General features: G+C 42.8%; 1 protein-coding gene and 1 non-coding gene across 6 annotated transcripts in view; both read right to left on the bottom strand.

Annotated features, from left to right (window-relative positions):
* Positions 1-2,180: 2,180 nt before the first annotated feature.
* abr (ABR activator of RhoGEF and GTPase) overlaps positions 2,181-17,382 on the bottom strand; it is a 118,429-nt gene continuing 103,227 nt past the window's right edge. For 4 of the 5 annotated variants that reach the window (XM_005754043.1, XM_005754044.1, XM_013916176.1 and 1 more), the window contains 7 exons: positions 7,263-7,322; positions 6,718-6,827; positions 6,351-6,490; positions 4,524-4,658; positions 4,262-4,367; positions 3,947-4,100; positions 2,181-2,899 (listed from right to left, as the gene is read on the bottom strand). In XM_005754043.1, the coding sequence (XP_005754100.1) occupies positions 2,810-2,899; positions 3,947-4,100; positions 4,262-4,367; positions 4,524-4,658; positions 6,351-6,490; positions 6,718-6,827; positions 7,263-7,322 (795 nt within the window). In that variant the 3' untranslated portion in view covers positions 2,181-2,809. Of the gene's footprint in view, positions 2,900-3,946; positions 4,101-4,261; positions 4,368-4,523; positions 4,659-6,350; positions 6,491-6,717; positions 6,828-7,262; positions 7,323-14,141; positions 14,728-17,382 lie in introns of those variants that run through there. The other variant, XM_005754046.1, reaches the window with a different exon arrangement.
* Positions 9,687-9,759, bottom strand: trnav-aac (transfer RNA valine (anticodon AAC)). The gene has a single exon. It is a non-coding gene; the product is annotated as a tRNA-Val (tRNA).

Here is a 17,382-nt window from a genome sequence, read left to right as displayed (position 1 = left end):
ATATCTATATTAATAATGCAGTATAGCCTACATTAAATATATTATGTATAACCCAGCTGAATGAAAAACAGTGCTTCAATAAAATTTCAAGGCACATGTATTCCAGTTTCAGATCCTAGTTGTATCACTTTATACCATCTTCTAGACTACATTGAATATTTATGTTTGAAAGTTTTAGTAATAGATAATAATAATAGATAATTTAAGTAATGTGAAAAAACATGATCAACCCGACAAGAAGTGTAGCCAAAATGTCTGTATCGCCCCCTGGTGTCTGACTGAGCTATATGTCATACCTCACCCACCACACCCAACCTTCATGTTAGCAGATCGGACAGGAGCAGCTAGAGAAGACATGCTAAGAGGAGAAAAGCACAGTCAGAGTCAGCATGTAGTGCATTGTGGAAAAGATCTGATTGGCCATGTTTTCATCATTCATCAATGCAATGATCCCAAACACACTGCCTAAAAGCATAGCTGGATAGGAAAAGACACAATGGATACTATCAGTTATGGACTGCCTCCTGGCAGGCCAAACCACAACATCATTGAAGCAGTGTGGGATTATCAGAGAACAGAACAAAAGGCAAAAATATCCAAAGAAGAGTTTTGAATGTTCTTCAGGAAACCTGGAGAACTATTCCTGACAACTGCCTAAAGAAATGACAAGAAAGCTGCCTGCGAGAGCTCAGGCTGTGTTTAAGGATAAAGCTGGTCACATTAATTTCCCTAATTTCTTTCGGGATTAATAAAGTATTCTGATTCTGATAAATGTTGACTTTGAAGCTCATTAGAACAGTACAAACTCTGTTCCCCCCCCCCTTATTTCCTGTATTTATCTTTGTTTTTTAAGGGGTTGCTCATGACCTTTGGACATTACTATAGCTATCAAAAGAACATCCTGGAGTGCCCTCCCTCTTTCTCTCAGCTCATTTCAGCACAGATTTTCACTGGACCACCAGGGGGAGCAACATGTACTGATAGAGAACTATTCCTGAGAGCTGAGAGCACCGATGTGGCTGATTCAGGTCAGTGTTACGGTACAGTGATGCAGAATGAAGTCACAGCTCACACAGAGTCTGGGAAAGGCAAGCGTCAGTGTTTTTGTCCCGTGCCTGATATTACCATCATGTTACCATGTGACAGTTTGACATGAAAACATTATGATGCCATATCCAAAAGATAATTTTGAGTTACTGCAGTTGCAGGAAGCTGGTGCTAAAGCAGACCTGTAAGCAGAGACGGACACAAGGTGAGTGTTTTGATAAGTTTTATTTTACTAAAAAAAAAAAATGGGGAGAAAGTTCACATTAACATTTAGCCTCAATATTACAGTATATTGAAATTCTTCTCAAAGGAAGTAAAATACAACATTTTCTTTTCTTTTAACCTTATATTAAAAATATCAAATATCTAGCAGTGCTTGCAGTATTTTAAGATATGCTGCAGGCTTGATAGCAGAAAGGTTGGCTTTATACAGAGCACAGAGGGTTTTCTTTTATGCAGTTATGTATTTATTTACTTTTTTTTCCTTTGCTTTGCAGAGACAGCCTACCTTTTTGTTATCTGGCCTAGTTTGATTGACAAGCTGAACATGCAATGAGGGCAACTACACAAAATCATCCTACAGATTATACCGGTGCAGTAAGACACTTGGAACAGGCTTGCAATGCAACAACAAAAAAACAAACAAACCAAAAAAGCTAAATGTTCCATTCGTTGTGTTCTGTCCAAACAACCGTCATGTCACAGGGTGCCCTCGCTCCTCTACAAAGTGATCTGAAATGAATTCTGGGTGTATTTTCAGTACAGCTTACCAACCATGGACATGGTGAATAAGAAAAGTAGACTAAAAAATAACATCACTACCTGAATAAACTTCAAAAAACACACTCCTTAGAGCATTTCTCTAGTTGCACAGAACTGTACAGGCACACGTATTATATATATTTAAAATAAATAGGGCTAATTTGGCCGAGACTCAGTGAGGAGGGCACTCCTCTCTTGCTTGTCAGTACAGAGAGAGGGAAAAGAAAAATTCCAGCCATTTACTGGGACGGCCGTTTTCTATAATTCTTGTGTTCCCTTAAACACACAAGTACACACACACGTCATGTACATCCACACTGTCATTCAGACACATTGGCCTCCTCCTACCACCCCCCCCCCACCACACACGCACACCCCCTCACACACACACACAAAGCCCAGGGAAGGAAACAAAAATCAGGTGCTAAACATTATTCCAAAACATGTAAATGCCTTTATTTGTGGAATGCCTCTGACCAAGAAAACAAAAACAGAAAGTAGAGTTTGAGTCGACTGGTTTTTCAAATCATCAAACCAGAACTTGGCAAAGGGATGACAACACCCCACACGCCGAGGCATGATCCTGTGCCACTGCGCCAGGCTGTGGCCTCCAGCCCCTTGTCCCCTCCCATTTTCCCCACAGTGGTCCCATAACTCCCTGTCTTCTTGCCAGTGGGAAGCGGCTGGGCTCTCCTCACGTTTACAGGACACGACACATGACTATTAAGACGCCCCGGAAATCTCCTTCACGTGCCCGGCTCCATCTCCTCACAGGACTGGGTGTGGTAGGGTCGGGTGGATGTGGGGTTTAAACGGAAGGGAGATGTGGAAGGGGAGGGCTGGGGGATTGGGGGGCTGTACAGTTGAGACGAGCTGCCTGCTGTGGGCGAGGGAGAGCTGAGGCAGGATTACTGACTGCTGGGGACCAATGTTTGTATGGAGTCTCTCTCTCTCTCACTCTTTCGTCTCCAGGTGAAGCCCTGTGGGAGGTGGCCGGGGATTAAACATCGGTGGAGAAGTAGAGTGTGTTTCGCTTCAGCTCAGCATAGGAGATGGGAGGATGCTGCAGGTAGTAGAGCAGCACCTGGACCTAAGAGAGGAGAAAACAAGGCTGTATGAGTACAGCTTCTGCTGGAACAATTTGCGTTTGGATGAGTGTGAAAATGATCATTCTGGATTTTGTGACAGAAACATTACAACCAACATATATTTTTTTAAATATGGAAGCAGATATGGCTCATGAGCAGGCTGCTGTGATGTGCTTTGCTTTAAAATATCTGAATTTTTACATTTATTTTTATATTTTTACAATTTACAGGGCAGACAAATTGCTGCTGACCTAAAAATGAGTAAGGGAAGGTTGTGGCAGTAAGCCATGGATGGAAGGTCACCTTTGACCATTATTAAAAAGAAAATCAGCTTCATAAACATAGATGAATCCATCAATCTAATGTTCTTCCTCTCTCTGCTCCACAAATTCTCCTTAATCTCCGCTTTAATAACCAGTTTTATCATAAGGGCACATGTCTGGTTAACGCTGTCGCAGCTCATCAGGAAAATCACCTCCTAGCGAGAATGTTGCCACTTTGCTAGGTGGAGGGTCTCTAATTAAAAAAACAAAATAAAAAATACAAAGGAATCCATCACTAAATCACCCAGATTATACTTAGATTACATGCAGGATGAAGCACTGGCCTCATCTGTCTGACGTGTTGTATTCTTAATGCAGTAAACATTTAGACTTTAAATAAGCCTCAGTGCAAACACTGGGCTTCACTGTAATGGACAGATGGGACCGTGCATGTGCACTCTGCCCCCATTTATGATGATTTACTCTGGATGTTGTTTATTCTGCCAAGCGGAGCTATTTGTGAACAGGAAACACATCTCTTTGCAGAGATGAATGGATCGCCTGCAGTCTAAATACAGCTGGGGTGGGGTGGGTGGGGGTCAGTGACATTGGTCACTGGGTGATGTGGGAGTGAAATTCATCTGCAGATCACAAGCAGCAGCTGTGATACGCACATACGCACCAATTTAACATCGACTACTTGTACCTGCTAGGCCAATCGATTTTTTTTTTATCTCAAATAACAAAATGCAGCTTTGTATTCAACTTTCAAAAACATCCATGCACCTGTGCCATGACGTCATGTGACCAGATGTCAGAAGCGGAGGTGATGTGCTGTCCCTTCGCGCTCTCTGACTCTGAGGGCCTGAGCAGAGTGGGGCCGAACACGGTGGCCAGGTTATGAAGGGACATCTTGTTGATGGGCTCCTTCTCAGCCACCCTGCAGAAACAACAACCAACAAGCACCGTTAGATTCTCTGTGATGAGCTTAGTCTTATGTATAAAAGTGACTGGAACAGGTTAAACATTTTTGTAAAGAAAAAAGCGAATAAGCACGATTAAAGAATAACAAAAAGTGTGTGTATTTGCGTGTCTGTGTACCGTTTGAGGTGCTCCAGCAGCGTGAGGAAGGTCATGATGTTGGGGTCAGGCAGCGAGCGCAGGAGGTGCATCATGCAGTTCTCCTTGGCTGCTGGGTCTGAGAGAGCTGTGAGAGAGGGAGGAAGAAGATGTCAGATTCAATTATGGCAAGACGGCTTTCTAACAGTCCTCATCTTCTCCAGTTGGTCAACTGTAACTCACTTTGGCAAAAGTCTAAACACACACACTTCCTGGAATGAATGTAAGAGCTCAAAGGTCGCACCTATGCCCTCCATGAAGGCGGGATAGAGGCGGTCAGTGAGAAGAGGCTCCGGCAGCTCCCTGAAGTACAGCTTCAGCGTTCCTGCAATGGCGTTGATGTCCATGTCGCTCAGCATCACCAGGATATCTTTGGTATCTGTAAATCAGACACAAACACTTATCACATTATTCAAGTTTTACACTTGATCTCTGCTTCCTCCGTCTCCAGGACTGAGGCGACCCCGCATGCATTGGTGTTTGACTTTTGTTTGTCACATCAGAGTGGATGCTAGGCCCTGCTCAGTCACATCTCAGCGAAGTAAAAGCAGCTGTGACCACAAAGATTCTTATGCAACAGGAGACCTTGAACACGATACAGCTGCTGCTCCTCATCTGTCCTGGATTGCCTGACTGTCAGTTTTCACTAATCCCTCATCTAGAGTGCTAAAGCAAAGACCTCAGTTACTAAAAACCCGGCTGCAGAATTTTTTTACGTCTAAAAGCAGCATAAGGTGCTGCGTTTTTAGGAAATTACTGAGAAAAAATGGGGTATGGTGGGATTGTAATGCGGGGGCAGCCGGTTTTGTGTTAAACCTATCGCCTTACTGACTCTCACATGACCCAAGTTCAGGACACATACAATAAAAGACAAATGGTGATTTATTTTTTTTGCTGTGTGGATCATTTTATAATGTTTGCCAGTAACATCTGTAACCTGGTTGTTCATACGTGATTCCTGCTGAACAGAGTGAGCGAATTAATCGCTGTGCTGGAAAACAGAGTGAGCCCTGCAGAGTGTCCTCATACAGTCTGTCTGCGGTTTCCTGTCAGTTTCAGCTGTTCGCTGCAGTGAGACCAGTGTTTCTGACAATGTGCAGAGTGCACTGGGCGTCTCACAGATTTTTAAAAGCAAAGTGCAAGAACACAGATGACTCATGTGTTCTGCTGAAAATCAGTATAAGACTTCACTGATACTGAACTATTGTTCTTGTGTCTGTATCTGACCAGCTTCAGAGGAATGTTTTTTTCTTTGTTAAGCCACTTCACGCCAATCTGTGAATCACTCAAGCATAAAAAAGGCATCTAACTCAGGGGACGAACCATTGTTGTGTCTACACATAACAGACAACTTAGCAAAGAGTTTATTTTATCTTTGGATCTTTAGGTACTTTGTTGCTAGCTGCATTTGGCAAAACACAATTTGCCCCCATTTCTTTAGTTAATCCATCTACTGTTCACTGAAGCTTCATCAGAAATGGTCTAAGTAGACGGATGACTGTTGCTGAGGTATGCCAGATTACACAAGAACTGAACTGAAAGTCAGCAGCAACATCTTTAGGATGATGCAATACTATCAGTCATAGACTGGCCTCCCTAGATTGTGGATCTCGACATTACTGAAGCAATGTGGGATCATCCTGTCAGAGAACATCCAAAGAAGAGCTTTGAGTGTCCTTCAAGAAGCCTCTTCCTACTGTTCCTGGGACTTCTAAGAGAAATTACAAAAAGGCAGCTTAAAGTAAGAAAGTTCAGGCTCACATGACGAATAAAGGTGGTCATAACAAATATTAACTTTTAAGTTTCAGAATCATACAAACTCTGTATTTAGCTGTATCTTTGCCTCTCAATAAATTATTGCTATTTGGAATTTTCCTAGAGCAAAAGAAATGAACTGTGGCTCATGACTTTTGCACAGTAGTGTATAAATCTAAATGTCATTGCACATATTCTGCATCACAGAATCACCTCTACTGCATTGCAAAGAGAAAGAACAATAAACGATATTGTCGTGCAGTAAAGACGATGGGAGGAAGAGCGTGTCACACAGAGACAGTGAATGGAGTCTTACTGGTATCGAATGCTGATTTGAGGGCCTGGATATCAGTGGCCACCCCTGAGATCCTGTAGATTCCCACTTCATCGATCCCCCTCTTCTCCACCTCCTCAATGCACTGACGGACTATGTAAGGCACCTTGGAGCGCTCGCGCCTGTGGACAAGCACAGCAGTTATTTTCTGATGACTGAACTGGGCTTTCACATCTTCATCACAGGCGCCATGAAAACAGTTGTTTCTTTTCATGAGACGGGAACTTTTCTCATCATCTCACATACACATCAATGAATGCCTATTCATGAAACTTTCAATGTCTCATTCTATCATTTAGACACATGAGCTCTGAGCCCTTTTCAGTCTCAACAACAGGAACAAGCTTACTTTGTAACAACGTTGATTTTGACTCCAAACACGCCACTCTGTTTTTTGGACGGCGTTCTCTTTAAGCTGAGGTCTCGACTTGTAAACTTCATGGAGAATTCCACTTTAATCTGAGGAGGAACAAACAACATTAAGAAGGCAAAACTGAAACTCTGGGATTGTTACGAGTCACTTTGTGTGCGACGACTGACATCGGTTTTTTTTTTAATTAATTTTATTTCTGTGTCTGGTTTCTGCTATCTTATTACTAAGTTTATATTTGTATTGTACAGCACTTTGGTCTACCAGGTGTGTTTTTAAAGTGCTATATAAATAAATGATGATGATGATGATGATCTTTAAGCTAATCATTTTAATATATGGAGAAAAAAACCTAAAATAAAAGAAAAATTTGTGGAAAAAAGTTTATGGAAAAATAAATAAATCAAGATTTCCTTTGTATATATTTAGTTATTCTATTCAAAATTCTGTCTGTACAAATCTCCGACCTTGAAGGCTTTATTTACTGGACGAGTCCAAGCTAAAAGTCCCTCTCAGATACTTACCCCATTCATCTCTATGACATCCATGTGCCAGTTCTTGGACTGCACAGTCTGAGGATCCAGCTGAAAGACACAACACAGACAGAAACATGGTTGTTAACATTTTTGAGAAGCCTAAATAAGGACATGACTAAATTCATACTGGGATTTTCCCAGGAACAGAAAAATTGCTTAATCACATCATCAGTGAGCCGTCGCTCCCTTGGACAACTCGACATTTCTCAATACAACACACAGAAAGGAAGAAAAAAAAAAGCCTGGCAACAGTATCTGTACATTTCCTCGAAGCCTGCTCACTTCATTCCAGCGTACCCACGGTGGGTGTTGTGACCAAACCGGACTTTGCCACCAGGGAAATTCTTTTCCCACATAAATCCTCAGGAATGTTTGTTCTTGTAGTACGGAGATAGAGTCTGCTTTTATGCTTTTATCTGTCTCTAAATAAAACCTGAGAAAGCCTTAAATTTCCATTCTAAAACAGAAAGTGGTGAAGCAAAAGTAACCGTCCTCGTGTGTTTGACAGAGAAATGCCGATTTCACCTCTTTACATTTCACTAAAGAAGAATCCCAGTAAGACATTCAAGTATGATCTGACACCTTTGGGGTTTTGTAGCTACAGAGAATTAAAACATAATTAAAACAACTGAAAAATATCTCCAAAATTATAACCACATGGAGCTCAATGTTCGGTTTTAGTGGAGGATAAAATAAGGAAACTGGAGACATGACTGCACTACCCGAAGCCCAGGCAAAGTAATGCTTGTAACACCGGGCTCTAACATAGATGCTGGACAATAAACTGAAGGCAGTAAGTTTATCGTCCCACAACTTTTTCGCTTCTGCTGCCCTTGTACGCCTTCAGCAGTCTCTCAGGCGTCGAACGAGGGCTCCAGATTGACTGAGACACTTCTCCTGGTTCACCGCACATATTCTCAAAGCGTGGCTCTCACGTCTCTCAGTTAGGCAGCACAGACAGCTTGTTGTTGTTTTAAGTCTCCTGGAGTCTGCGCCCGCTGTGCGAGGCCACAACAGCTAATGCCTTTTTTATAGTTTCAGCATCTGCACTACTCAGTTATGTCATCGCAACCCTGCACAGCGATGTGCTTAACGTAGAGGAAAATTACTCTTGCTGGGTGAGCGCAGGGGTAGCGCGCTCCTCTTATTGTCGGCATTAAAAGTTTTTAGTGAGTGTATTTCATTACCTCGTAAAAAGGCCATTTGGCACCGGTTTCACGCATTCCTATTATCGCTAAAGCCTGTTTTCCCAGCAGTGTTTGGGCTTCAGACGAGGGACAGGTAATCACTGCAATCGGGGCTTTACACAGCAACTGCTGAGAAGGGAACCGGGCAAAGATCCAAGGCTCACTGATGACGCCTCTTTAAGCCCCCCTGAAGTAAACTAATTGAAAAAAATAAAAATAAATATCCTACCCATTTCCTCCTCATTACTCTGCTCATTTCTAAAAATCCTGATTAAAAATGAATGTACTCAAATAGGGTTGTAAAAACAAAGAGGGTCCATTACAGCCATTTGTATACTCAGTGACCCTGTCCAAGCCTGTATCCACAACTGGGCCGTTTATTAAAAAATAGCTGAGAGGAACTTGCTCCCCCACTCGCCTGCTTCCCTGAGTTTGAGAGGAGGCCTGCATGAAGCAAGCTTTCATTTACTTTATAGTATTTCATTCAGAATAAAGCACAAAATGTCAGCGGAGGATGAGTTCAGTCAGCTGGTCTAACAGCAGAGGGAGGATTTAAGGTTTTATTCCGAGTGACAGCTCGCAGTCAGGGAACCTTCAGGAAGATGGCAGGAGGTAACAGAGTTGAGACTTGATATGAGAGACGTAAAGAAGAAAAAAGACGTTTGCTCCCATATAAAAGAATCCAGCTTTTATATGGGAGCAAGTGTGCGCACCGAGTATGAGGTACAGCCGGTTTACTTCCATCCGGCCGTATATGTGCACGTCCCACTAACTCTGTACTCTGTGTGCTTAAACACACTAACCCTCATTTATCTGCTCTCCTGCATGTTTGAGCGTATTGAAATGAACATAACGGGAAGCATGCGGCCGCCGTGTGATTCGGTCCATTTGCAGAAACCTACAGAAAAGTCACGGTTGATTTGAGTACCCTTTTTTCTGCATGTTGCTGGACTCTAGGTCAGTCATGGAGAATACAGGCTTTGATATCATGACTAAGAGTCTCCAAATAAAGAAGCAGGCAGACATGTACATGCAGTTTGAACAGAGTACAGGCTGTGCTCTACTCAGAATGATCTACAAGATCAAAGCTGATAAGTCATTCTTTTGTGCTACTAAATGGTTTCTTTTACACCGACAGGGCAGAATGTGGTTATCAGTCACACAGTATTACTCAGACTTGTACTCTGGATTTCAGTTTTACTTTTCAAGAAAAAGAAAAAAATCTTGTTCCCGCCCAGTTTTGAACCGGGGACCTTTTGCGTGTTAGGCGAACGTGATAATGACTACACTACGGGAACTAACTGAGAGCCCTCCCCCCTCCCCTCTGGAAATATAATCCCGCCCTCCACCCTGCTGTGGATCTGAGACTGACAGCAACAACACAGGGGCAATCAAGGGTCTGCATCCCCTATGGAGCTGCTCAACACATGCAGCGCTACAAAGAATCTTGATGCATCGGTGTACATCATGCACGATGTTCTCTGTGCACAGGGATCCCTCTTTCCTGTCCACAGGAACACTATACATGAAAGCATTTTCATCTGACAAGCGTGACCGATGCGGGTCTGTGAAAGGACAGTTGTTTGCAAAACTACGTTTCAGTTAAGTGCAAATTTGTCACCAATATGAACATTTAGTATCACATGCTGCTCAGATTTAGTACAACTAAAGAACGGTGTTTGGACACTTGTTTGTTTTGTGTGATTATAAATTTATGTAAAAGCAAGAGCTGAATAATGCAGACCAAAGAGAAGGAAAACAGCGGCAGAAGCCTGAACCAAACAGTCAGGTACAAAGTGATGTGTAAAGCCAAACTAATGAAATCTCTATAGACTTAATTAGCTTATTGTTGCTGTGCTTGGAGAGGTAATGCGTGCTGGCGACAACACAGCAAAAAGCATAACTTGATCTTTTGATATGCTAAATTAATGAATCGCTGTTTAATTTGTCCTTTGTGTTTCATCACACTTTTTCACCACTGCTTCTCTGCCTGATTAAATATTCATTCAGCTGCAGAAAGCTTTTTATTAGTCCTTTAATTAGAACGTGGTGCTAACTGCGCGGCTCCTTGGATTTAGCAGGATTACAGGAACCGTGCGCACAGTGACTGAACCTTCATTTCATTTTTTTTTCTTTTTAATTTCCAGCTAACACATCCTGCAGCAGCAAAGTTGCTCCTGCTCCATAAGCAACAGGACTATTTTTGGATTCGTGAACCATAATGTTTATATGACTCTTTACTCAACAGCTGCTGATGTCAACGAGGCCATGGGAGGTCTTTGACTCGGTTGCCATGTTGCCTTCTGCCCTCTCTTCCTAGTTTGGGCCAATCGGCAGGGATTTTCAACTGAATGAGAGTTGTGATTTGCAGACTAGTCTTTTATCTCTGCCAGCAGTGTGTGATTCTCATCCAGCGCCTGTAAGCAGCGACACACAGATGAGTACTACACTTACGCAACACCATCCTTGCCTGCAGCAGAGCGGAGCACTGATACTGAAACGCAGAAAAACATAAAGGGGTGAAATATTCCTTTAATATTCGGAGTCAAAAACAAACACCTCCTTTATTTTCCTTAAAATACCCTTATGATCAGTTTTTTATGATTTCTTCATTGTGCTGCAGCATGAACGTGCTCAGGAAAAGACCGAAATCTCTTCAAATTCACGTGATTTCAGGAACTTTGTTATTGACCAGTGTCATCTCTCGTTTCCACATGGAGGAGAGACACAGTCAAAGACTACTTTGTTTCATTTACTTTGACATTTTATCATTTAAATGCACCGTTCCCACCATCCAAAGTCTGTCAACTGTAGCCATGGCAACTAACCTCCCAGCTAATGTGAAAAAAAGAACTGGAGTAAGATTCAACTGAGCAACTATGCGAGTTTGTTTTCCTGATTATTTAGTAACTTTTCATCGCATTACTTTTGCTGCTCAGGCTCACAGCATGTGCTTTATGTTTACCAGCAGTGACAAATACACTTTTAGTGACCATATCTTTATAGATACCTGCATGCAAGGGGCAAAAATAAAGTGCACAACACTACGGTGATTAATAGCACATCCCCAAAATCTCACTCCGTAATTAGATGATTAATGCCTTTGTGTCACTGTAAGGAGATTAAAGGCTATTTGCATGCTGGCTGCTGCACAGCCAGAAGCAAGGGGGTCACTGTGGGCATCAACCTGAGAATGCTTTACTGACCTGCCACTCCCCTCCTGGAGCCCATTAACCAATCACAGATCTTGCACACAGGGGGGGATGAATTGGGGCCAATAAAGGGCCATGCCCTCCGGTGGAGACAGGAGGAGATTTATGTGGCCTATATAAAAAGGCCATTAGGGGAGTAGATGGCATTTTAGGCACACAGAAAGGATGAAATGCTAATATCTCGTCTGCACCAATCAACATACTAAAATGGAGAGTATAATTTCCATATGGGAGCTGAAATGCTGCAAGGGTAAGAGGTAGGATGAGCGAGTGGGAGGGAAGATGATAATGGTCGGATGCGATTCTCCTCGATGGCTTAGTCTGCATTGTTCTCTGCACTAAGCTGGCTAAAAGTCCACAAAAAGGAGGGAAAAACAGAACACAACGCAAAAGCTACAACCCCACATCCCAGCCTCAAGGCTATTTGCTCCTTTGTTGCGACACATCAAATATATTGTGTCTAGTTCTACACCAATTAGCGTTTTCCAGCCAGCTTCCCATCTCATCACACTGTGTCTTAATTAGGCGCTGCTTCCAGCTCACGTAGGGAGCACAATTCCCTGGTGTACTTCCGTGCCCTCACCTATCCTTTTCATTCCTCTAAACACCCAGTAAATAACATGATGCATGCCACAGATGCACAGACAGAAACAAGACGCACTATGCCCTAAAGTCTGCTTTTCCTGGCCCCAACAATTATGATTCAAATTTCTAAATGCATATCTGCATGATTTAATTTTAAAAGCATGCACAACAGAGTGCACACACACACTGCTTAACCAAAAACTAAGAATGAACCCTTTACAGAAAACAGAACTATTCAAAAAATCCATGCGTGCCTCCGCTGTGTTATGGTTTTAGATCATATCAGTGTATAGTTAAACATCATCGAGAGCAATCCCCAGCATGTTGCAATGAAACACATGACTGAGGGAAAGAAAGGGGGGGACTGTAGAAAGACTGATAGGATCAAAAGGCAACCAAGCTTGGAAAAATGACAACACAAGCTCACTCAAAAAAAAAAGAAAGAAAGAAAAAGTGACAAGAATTAAAGGATGAACCTTACAGAGCAGATGGGTGAACAGGGATTTCGGCACGGTGTGAGTGCAGGGTGGCAAGATACCAAAAAGACTTATTGCCAAAGCTGAGAAATTTGGACAGCAGTGAGACAAAGGGACTTCCTCCTCTAATGCCTTGACATTAACACGGTGGTACCTGTGTACAGAGAAATAATGTATGTAATCACTGTTTTATTCCGCTCAGTATAAAAGAGTGGTCAGCTTTCCTCAGGCTCGTGCTGAATAATGGAAAACATGGAAGCAAAGGTCAGCCTAAATCTGACTCTTTGTTATAAACACGGTTATTATGCACACAAATTACAGCTCAAAACGCTGTTGATGCTGAAGAAGAGGAGGGCTGTGCAAGAACGTGGTCACCCCCTCCAGATAAATAAATACCTAAAGATTCCTCAGCTTATGTCCGCATTACTCCGTTTCAGCTGTGTGTGCAGAGGTGTGCACTGAATCACAGAACCTTTGCTGCTCAGCCAAAAGAGTCACAAACCAGAAACTGCATTTAAACAACGTCGCAACACCACGAAAGGCCAGTTGCAGACACTACAAAGAAAGGGATAATAACTGGCTGCATACCAAAACGACATCACGCAAACATTCCAGATGTGTGTCTCAGAGACAATATTGAGTAATATGACACTTAATAAACAGAAGAAGAAAAAATCGTTGCTTTAAATGCCAAAGAGGCGTCATTATCACAACTGAACAGCAGAGGGAGCCATTCTGATCGTCTAAAAAAATGACAAGCTGCCTTTTAGTCATCACTAGTAGCTTTTTTTTTTTTTTTTTTAAAGGAGAAAAAAAGGCTTGTGGATATGAAGACTGATGGAGAGGAGAGGGCAGGGAGCAGGAAATTATTATTTCATATTATTAAACAGAGTGCTTTTAGAGCGATCGTGAATTCCTATCTTAATTAAATCGTCGCACAGTCCCGTTTCATGTCGGTACCATTTTTTCAAATATTAACATCTTCTCACAAGTTATTCACAAGTGAGTGTAACCGATCCTGCATCAAACTCCAGTGCAATTCAGGATTAATCAAGAATATTCAATACTTTTTAAAGCTCAAATATTAAAGTTAGTAATAGAGATGCAGATTCTACCAGGATAAAAAAGGGAAATAAACCCATATCCTTATTTCTGGGTCACAGTTTAGCCATCACTGTCATCACTAGCTACATTCAGTCATCTGACCTTTCAGAATAGAACAATAGTCAACTCAGAAATAAAGACACCCATTAAGAGAGCACACGCACACAGAAAGGGATGAACTGAGGATAAAAGAGAGGGAGAACCAACAGATGGAAGTGACACAGTGATAAATAGAGGATGAAAAAAAGATTAAAGAGCAAAAACCACAGCTTGTGTGTGTGTGTACATATGTTAACCAGAAACCTTTTGTCTGAGCAGCTTGCTGCGGACGCGGCCCCATAGCTTGGCCCCAGTGTTGCTGTGCCTCTTGTGCACAGGGGTCTGTGGCTGGCTGGACAGATTGTGCTGATTCTGATCCACGCAGCAGTTCTGCTCCAGACGCTCGCACACCGAGTTCAAGTTTACATCCGATACCAAGATCTCCGTCATGCCAAAGCCTGTGAATTCCTCTCCCACCGATGGTGGAGGAAGAACACCGCGGACGATGAAGAGGATGGGAGTACGGATCCCCACGGAAGCTCTTAGTGATCAGTGAGTCGCTTCAGCAATCAAGTTTCAGAAAAAGACTCTGAAATTCACTTCAAAAGAGGAATGAGTGATGAGGAGGAGGAGAAGTAGAGAAAGATGCTGCCATGGTGTCCTTGATAAGCCTGATAGTAGGTCCACGCTGATGCCCCTCTCTGTGAGTTCGCTCCACAGTCAGCTGCCAGCATCTCCTCAGTGTGCGATCTGACTTCCACAACAGCAAGCACACATACAGAGCGACTGAGCGAGAGAGAAAGAGAGAGAGCGCGAGAAGAGGGAGGGAGATGGGGGGTGAATGGGCTCCCGCTGTCAGTGAGCAGCTCTGCTTCTCCAGATGTTGATGGACACACCTCCAAAGAGAGAGAAGGGAGGGGAGGAGGGCACAATAAACAGTCAATGAGAAATGAGGGGGGAGAGAGGGGGAGAGAGAGAGCGAGAAGGAGCAAAGGCTAAATGCTGGACTCTGTTTTGTTCAGTGCTTTGACCCCTTGTCAACCTTTCCCAGAGTTGGCCAGCATGCTCAGGAAGTGAGTAAACAAAGAACTGTGACGATGAGAAAGAGGCAGTGAAAGCATGAAAGACAGACAGGTAATACCTGGGTCGCCAAAAACATGACTTGAAACACACAGGCAGACCTCTAAGAAGCTCTAAAGGCTCCTATGTTGTCATATCCTTTTAAAATCTGACTAGAAATATCTTTGCTCTCTCCCCCTCTTCTCTGTGCCTCCCTCTGCAGATGACTTCTCCTCCCGCATTCTTACAGTTCTCCGATTTCCATCTTCTACTCTCTGCGAATGCGTGCGTCATTTTTCCACTACAATGCTCGACACTTTTCACCGTGCCTGTATGCTGACATTGGAAAGTCACTCAAAAACATCCACACGCACGCTCACACCCCGGGAGACACGGCCAGCGAATCTCCATGTTTATTCAACAGGACAGCCGGAGCTGGCTGCTCTTAAGAGAAGGATTCCTCTGTATAATGGATCGATATGGGGCAAGGGAGCCTGTGTATGCCTGTCAAACTCCATCTCCATCCACCGTGTCCCATCCCATTTGAATTAGGGAGGGGGGGTTCTGCTGGTGGAAAAGGTTACAGACATGAGGCTGCATTTTAAAAACCCCAGACTGGTAAGACGCACCGTCTACTGGGCCGAAATGTCTTTGTGATTCAGAGACAGTATCTGCGATGAAATAATTATAATTTAGTTACCTTCTGCTAAAGCGGCAGATTTTTTTTTTTTTTTGCCGTTTTCTCCACAGTTTTTAGCAACAAATTGGACTCATCCCGTCATCACAAGGCGTCTCAGCTAACAGCAGACAGCCTGATACCATAGTGTAAAAACATGTGGGTTAGAATGTGTTCTGTGGTAATGATAAAACACTAAAGTGGGAGCAGGACGGCCAGCATGTCTCACTTTGTGACCGAAAGTGTAGTACAGAGGGGGTGGTGGTGGAGGAGACCTCAGTCAACCCTCGCCACAGACTATTTTTAACTCAGAATTCGTAACTATGAAGCATACACACTCTATGCGTCATATCTTGGAAGGAATGTCTGGGAAAACCATGTTTTTAAAATGGGAGGAAAAAAAAACCCCACAGGGCGACAGGAAAGTTTTTGGGCAACGCACTGAAAGAATCGTACATCGAACTGTAGCTTGTTTGATTGATTTCTGCTATCACAGCATCCAGAAGAGAAAATAAAGACGAAAACAAGCAGAAAAATAAACTACAATCAGCAAGTGTCATCATATGTGATGGGAGCTTCAAAATTAGTACAAGCAGCAGAGGCCAAGATACCCTGAGCGTCTGCAGTCTAGTCCTAAAATGATTTCACATCGTCATTGAAACAATTCTAAATCTTTCATTAGAACCTCGTGGATCGAATTCTTACTACTTTCAGATCATACACCTGCAGTCTGGTTCATGGGGAAAGCTTCAAGTTTCAAGCTCAAGCCAAGAAAGCTTTTCACACTTTGGAAAATCCCTCCAGAGCTGCTTTCACAGGCCGAGCAGCAGCAATCTTCGCTGGCAAGATCAGTCAAGTGCGTCTTTAGCCGTCCCGCTTCAGTACAGGATGAGACAAAAAAAACGAATTCCTCTCATTTCCAATTGAAACGCAACATCATCATCATCATTTATTTATATAGCACTTTAAAAACACACCTGGTAGACAAAAGTGCTGTACAATACTAATATGCACATAGTAATAAAACCAGACATAGCAATAAATAAAAAAATAAAAAAAGTCTGTTACCCACAGAGTTAAAAGCCAGAGAATAAAAATACATTTTTAATAAAGACTTAAAAACTGGCACTGATGTAGCCTGTCTAACATGGAGAGGAAGGTTATTCCAAAGCATCGGCGCTGCAACAGAGAACGCTCGGTCTCCTCTAAGTTTCAGCCGTGACTTTGGGACCGAAAGCAGCAACTGCTCAGCTGACCGAAGGGAACGAGTGGGGACGTGGGGCTTCAACAAGTTAGACAAATAAACAGTTGCCAGACCATTTAGAGATTTAAAAACCAATAAAAGGACTTCAAAACGGGTCCTAAATTCAATTGGAAGCCAGTGTAAAGAGGCCAAAATCGAGTGATGTGATCAAATTTCCTTCTGCCAGTTAAAAATCATGCCGCAGTATGTTGCACTAATTGCAAGCATGATAAAGTGCCCTGCCCAACCCCTATTAAAAGAGAATTGCAATAATCTAAACGTGAGGTAATAAAAGCATGAATAACACTTTCCAAGTCACGCTTGGAAAGAAAGGGCTTAACCTTCGTTAAACGTCTGAGGTGATAGAATACTGATTTTACCACCCCGTTTACATGGTCATCAAAGGTGAGTGCAGAATCAATTTTAACTCCGAGATTTGTGATCGAACTCTTTAGCTGGGAAGTCAAAGCTGCAAGATCAACATCTGGAGTATGAGAAAAACGATTTGGGCCAAATAAAATCGCTTC

The sequence above is a fragment of the Pundamilia nyererei genome, unplaced genomic scaffold (genome assembly GCF_000239375.1).
Source record: "Pundamilia nyererei isolate P.nyererei 1_Seehausen unplaced genomic scaffold, PunNye1.0 scaffold00498, whole genome shotgun sequence".
In the NCBI taxonomy this organism is placed as follows: Eukaryota; Metazoa; Chordata; class Actinopteri; order Cichliformes; family Cichlidae; genus Pundamilia; species Pundamilia nyererei.
This window is presented reverse-complemented; position numbering and strand designations above follow the sequence as displayed.